Source organism: Antrostomus carolinensis, unplaced genomic scaffold (assembly GCF_000700745.2).
Source record: "Antrostomus carolinensis isolate BGI_N321 unplaced genomic scaffold, ASM70074v2 scaffold45258, whole genome shotgun sequence".
NCBI classification, from domain to species: Eukaryota; Metazoa; Chordata; class Aves; order Caprimulgiformes; family Caprimulgidae; genus Antrostomus; species Antrostomus carolinensis.
Window position 1 is genome coordinate 1 of NW_010335891.1, and position 6,146 is coordinate 6,146.

The 6,146-nt window shown below is 53.3% G+C and overlaps 1 protein-coding gene across 1 annotated transcript; it reads left to right on the forward strand.

Moving 5' to 3' along the window:
• Positions 1-1,536: 1,536 nt before the first annotated feature.
• LOC104518975 (L-gulonolactone oxidase) lies at positions 1,537-4,986 on the forward strand (the record flags this gene model as incomplete). Its single annotated transcript, XM_010174679.2, has 6 exons — positions 1,537-1,644; positions 2,067-2,143; positions 3,030-3,179; positions 3,534-3,698; positions 4,347-4,437; positions 4,751-4,986. Coding segments are annotated over 6 exons (720 nt in total), but the record flags the coding sequence as incomplete, so codon positions are not given.
• Between the last annotated feature and the right edge of the window lie 1,160 nt (positions 4,987-6,146).

The following is a 6,146-nucleotide window of genomic DNA, read 5'->3' on the forward strand; positions in this document are numbered from 1 at the left end:
CAAACCAGTCTGGGATTCTATGATTCTACTTGCACAATCATCAACCATTTCTAACATGAGAACTTCTCCAGCCAGAAATTGGGTTGTTTTAGGAACATTTTGGAGTGATTTTGTGGCTTTTTGAAGATGAAAACAACAGCATTAATATTAATTCAATTATAGGAATAATCTGTTTGTTGTCCCATCCTCTCTGCTTTGATGGGACCAGTGTGACCCCACAAAGACCCTCACCTTATGGTAGGGTCACAGCAAGATGCTCGGTGCTAAAGAAGTCCATCCTGGTGATTAATTAATCATTAAGACAATTAATTCAAATGACCCAGCTGGAAAGGAAGCAGCTCCACAGCTGAAGGTGGACATGACCTTCTAAGGGTTATGTCCATGGGTCATTGCACCTTCTTCTGAGTCAAGCAAACTTGAAGCAAAGCTGTAGGGTTTTTAGGTCTTTCTACAAAGCTATGGGAGATCTCTGGAGAGCAGCTCGTTTGAGGGAGCTGCCTTTCCTAAAGCTCTTTTTTATGTCTTTATGAATAATTTGGCAATTGTGCGTTTGAAGCGGGTGAGGTCTGTGGGATGGAGCTGTAGAAGGCATCTCAGATCCATACCCCATTGCCTTGGGGGCTCTGGAGCTGACAAAACCTGTGCTGCCAGGCTGTGAAAGCTGAGGAGGAGATCCCTGATGCTGGATTTTGGAAGCCCTCAGCATGCTGTGCTGTATGGCTGATGGTTGGAAGAGGACCCTCCAACCCTGCCTGTGCTGCCCCATGTCTGGTAATGCCTGATGGAGCAGTTTGGGGGCTGCAGAGGTGTGATTGTGGCAGGATGTGGGATCTGAGCTTGGACGTGTGGCAGATGCAGGACAGAGTCACAGAATCACAGTGGTTGGAAAAGCCCTTGAAGCTCCTGGAGTCCAACCATGAACCCAACACTGACGAGTCCCCTGTGACTAACCCATGTCCCTCAGCACTGTGTCTACACGACTCTTCAATCCCTCCAGGGATGGGGACTCCACCACTGCCCTGGCCAACCCCTTCCAATGCCTCAGAACCCTTTCAGCAAAGAAATTCTTCCTCACATCCCATCTCAACTGCCCTGGCCACAACTTCAGCCCATTTCCTCTTGTCCTGTCCCTTGGGCCTTGGTTGAACAGACCCACCCCCACCTCTCTCCACTCTCCTCCAAGGGACTTGCACAGAGCCACAAGGTCTCCCCTCAGCCTCCTTTGCTCCAGGCTCAACACCCCCAGTTCCCTCAGCTGCTCCTCATACAGGGGGCTCTGCCATGGAGATGATGGACATACTCAGTTCCCTTCCCCAGATGTCAGGTCCATGGTCTCTGTTAGCCCCATGGTACTTGACTGGGCTGTATTGACCTCCCTCCAACCCAAGGCTCACCAAGGCTCTGCAGACAGACTCCTTGGACCTTCCCCAGCATTCCTGGGAGTCCACTGAGGTGCCTCCAAACCCTGCTCCCAGGATCCCTGCTCCACAGGTGGGGACAATCACCAATCTACCCCCATTTCTCTGCTTGTTGCAGGTCCTTGATCACCTTGATGACCACCTGAAGAGATCCCAATACTTCCGATTCCTGTGGTTCCCTCACAGTGAGAACGTCAGTGTCATCTACCAGGATCCTACCAACAAGGCAAGTCCCACCAGGTTCCATGTAGGAAGGGAGAAGGACATGTGCACAAAGCTGGATGCTCTTCCAGAGCTGGTGTTTTAGGATGGGCTGGCACTGCAAGGGCTGCTGGGGTGGTTGGGAAACACCATTTTGGGGTTGGGTTGGATTCTGCACGTGCTCCATGGTCTGGGGATCCCAGGACACAGATGCAGCTGAGGCTGTCCAAGCTCTCAGCATCCTCATGACAAAGCCTGGTTTCTTTCTGGAGCTGGATGTGACCCTGTTTCATCAGGGGAGAGACATTTGAGGAGTTCTGGGGTCTCCTTATCCAAACTCCTGCTCCCAGCTTGGTCCTGGTCCAGGACCTTCATACCTGCTAGCAAGAAAGCTGCAAACCTTGCTAGTCCCTAATGACCATCATCTTCCTCTGCTTGGCTTTGCAGCCCCCCTCTTCCTCTGCCAACTGGTTGTGGGACTATGCTGTTGGCTACTACTTGCTGGAGTTTCTGCTCTGGATCAGGTAGGAACGTGCTCTGGGCAGCAGTTGGGGACAAATGAGGTCGAGGAGGTTTCTCCAGGGCTGGCCTCATCCAGCTCTGTTTTCTACATCTCTACATTGAAACCCATGCTGCTGTGGTGGGAATCTCAGGGAAGATGGCAAGAGGGGATTCTGAGGCTCATCCCTAGGGAAGAAGGAGATGCTTGGTCTTCTCCAAGCAAGCTCCTGTGCAGGAGGAGCGGGTTTGGGCTGGGATGGATGTCTGGAGCTGCACTGCCCTCTCGTGTGCATAGAGATGGAGCAGCACACTGAGACTGTTGTGGATTTGCAGCAGCAAAAGAGCTTTTTGGAGGACAGTGTTGACTGTGAACATGTCCTGAGCACCAGGGTGGAGAAAGGAGATCCAGCCAGGTCATGGAGCTTGGGCTGAGAAGCAGGACCTTGGTGGAACAAGGAAGCCAAGCTGAACTCCATGAAGAGGGAAAAGAGGGGCCACAGTCACTTTGGACTGTGCCAAGGGGTCCACCCTGCCACTCCACCCTGTCCCCAGTAGCTCTTGGTCCCCCAGTGCCAGGATGCCTGGGAGGCACTGAGGTCTCAAGGAGAAGGGAAGGTGGTGACCAAGCACCCCTTTTCTAACCTGCAACAAGAAGAGGAGCTGAGGACAAGGGTGCAAGGTCCAAGATCAGGTGGGATGAGCACAAGCAAGCTCTTGACAAAGCTGCAGGACCTCATGGGCTCCAGCACCCTGGGAGGGGGCTGCAGCTTTGCAACCCCTTGAGGAACATCTCCTTTCCCACCATCCTCAGATCATGGCTTGTGGCATCAAAGCTCACACCCTACCCTTGGCAAATCCCTGGGCAGCAGCTTTGGGTTCAGATCTCACCTCCTTCTCTCTCCCCTACAGCACTTTTGTGCCCAGCTTGGTGTGCTGGATCAACCGCTTCTTCTTCTGGCTCCTCTTCAGTTCCCGGGTGGAGAACATCGCCATCAGCTACAAGATCTTCAATTACGAGTGTCGCTTCAAGCAGCATGTTCAAGATTGGGCCATCCCCATGTAAATGTCTCTACAGACCCTCCCTGTCCATCCCAAACCACATACCATCCCCTGCCTGGAGCAGGAGCAAAGCCATGGAGAAAGGGACTTAGCTAGGAGGCACCATTCCTACCTCCTCCTTAGCATGGAGACCCTTCTACATCTCTGTCCTGGGGTACCCAATCCACACCACACCATATCTTGGGGCTTTGTGAACCCCAAAGCAATGGGAGGGATGTTCTGGGACGTGCCAAACCATTCCCTGAATTAGTGTGGGACCAAGGATGGAGCTGTGGGGATGGAGGTTCAAACCCCAAAGAGAGCTGGTTGTGCCCATGCTGATATTAACCAGGGCTGGGGGCTTCTCCTGGGCAGTGAGAAGACAAAGGAAGCCTTGTTGGAGCTGAAAGCTGCTTTGGAGAACAACCCCAAGATGGTGGCTCATTACCCTGTGGAGGTGCGCTTTGCTCGTGGGGATGAGATCTGGTTGAGTCCTTGCTTCCAGCGAGACAGCTGCTACATGAACATCATCATGTACAGGTGAGTCGTGTCCCCATTCCACCTCCATCTCCTCCTCTTCCACCTCTCCAGGTCAGGGTGTTGGTGCACCAGGAGCTATGACCAGAGATCCAGCAGCAGCAAAGAGGTGACCTAGGGAAGTGGTGGAGTCCCCATCCCTGGAGGTGTTTACAAGATGGGCAGATGAGGTGCTCAGAGACCTGGTTCAGTAGTGGACAGGTATGGTTGGACTCAATGATCTCAAAGGTCTTTTCCAACCAAACAATTCTGTGATTCTATGAAATGTGGACCTCCAACACACCAGCACCAGCTCTTCACTGGCTCTGGAGATCTGGATCAGACAAGCTCCTGCATCTTTGCCTGCTCACCCCACTCAGATATTGGCAGGTGCCAAGTCAGAAGGGATGGAGTGGACTTGGAGCACCCTAGAGCCACCCACCCCAGTTTCTTGAGGATGTTGTCCTACATGAGGGTCTACTGACCAAGTGCTGGTGGCATGCTGGTTCCCAAAGGGTTTCCATCATCTGGTGCTGATCAAAGAGCCTGTGATGGGTCCCTGAGGTTGTCCTTCTCCTCAGGTTGTCCTTCTCCCTTTCTGGGGGGAGTTTCCTGGGCATGTAAATCCCACCCCAGCCTCTGCTAATGTCCTTCCTGCCTGACCCCCCCCAGACCCTACGGGAAGAACGTCCCTCGCCTCAACTACTGGCTGACCTATGAAGGCATCATGAAGAAGTATGGTGGGAGACCACACTGGGCAAAGGTAATGATGTCCCTGCTCCTTTAGGAAGGAGGGTCCTTCCCCCTTTTCCATCGTGGATCCTTTTGGAAGGGGGGGTTTGCAGTCAAGACAGGGTCAGAGGATGTCCCTCACATCATGCTGGTCCTAGAGGGAGATGGGTGCCTTGAGGAGATGGTGTTCCCATGTTTACCACCCAACTTGGGCATGTAGATAAGGGGATGGAGGTCCCACCACTTCTGCAGGGGCTTCCCACAGCACATAGTGGTGGGGGTCCAGGGTCAGCAATACATTCCTCAGTGATGGACAACTCTCCTGGACATTTTCTCTCCTGCAGGCCCACAGCTGCACTAGGAAGGACTTTGAGAAGATGTACCCAGCCTTTCCCAAATTCTGCTCCATCCGGGAGAAGCTGGACCCCACAGGGATCTTCCTCAACACCTACCTGGAAAAGGTGTTTTACTGAAAAGGCCAATGTAGAGGATGGAGGAAAAAAATCAACCATGACTCCCAGTTCTTGGGACATCCCAAAGCTCCTGGTCCTCTGTGGTCCCAAGGTGCTGCACCTCCAGCTGTGCCCTCATCTGTCGTGACAGCAGGTCCCACAGGCAGGGACATGCTCTGATCTTGATGGTAACAAGGTGCCTGGAAATATCTCCTAGAAACCAGCAGCTCAGGGAAGGACCATGTCCCCGTTCCCCCCAAGACCTGTACAGCCCCAAGTGCCTCCTCTCCAAGCCAACATCTCAATAAAGACCTTTCTTTGAGCAGATCTTATCTGATCCTGTGCTTTCAGCTTGGACATGTGTGTTTTGGAGGTGTCCAGCCCTGGGAACCAGGGAGGGGGTTTGGTGTCCCCACTGTGAAGGTCAGGGTTGGGTGTGGAGACCAGAGCCCATTGCACAGCCTGGGACTGGTGTCATCCGTGTCCCCAAGCTCAGATCATCTCCCTCTCAGAAGCAGGCAGACAGATTTTGGAAGGAAGAAGCTGCCTGCCAGGTCCACCCCAGCCCAGCTCATGTTGGTCTAAGGGAAGCCATGTGTGGGCAGATGGGTTGTGTCCTCTCCCAGGTGGAACCACAGCTTCCAAAACCTACAGGAGATGCTTCTCAGGATGCAGTGGGATGATGTCCATCCTCCTGTCTCTCCTCCTAAAAACCATCCCTGCTAGACTGACCTGAAAGGTGATGGTCCAAGCACCACTTGTATCTCCAAATCTCCAAGAGATGGGGAGGGGACGTGGGTTTCTCCAGAGGAGAGGCAGGATTCCTCAGGATGGCCAGGACAGATGGACAGCAAGTTGACAACACTTCTAGAGAGACACCATCCAGTACCACACACCATCCTGCCCTGCGGGGTCCTGTGGGAAGTGAGTACAAGATTTTATGGGACACTGGTTGGTCAGACCCTCTGCCACCCACTCCTGCCATGGTTTCCCTGGGTGTCCTCTCCTCACAGCTTCACATGCACCATGGCCTGGGGGTCTGGTGGCATGGCCAGGATTGCTGGTGTGCAGGACAGAGAATGAGGGGCACCAGCAATGATGTCTCTGGGGTTGCTCTTGGTGGATGATGACAACTCATTGGTGGGGAGATGGACTTGGGCTTAAGGGCAGGGAGTGAGAGAACAAGGGGTGATGGCTTGAAAGTGGCAGAGGGGAGATGGAGCTGAGATGTGAGGAAGAAATTGTTTGGTGTGAGGGTGGTGAGCCAGTGTCCCAGGTTGCCCAGAGA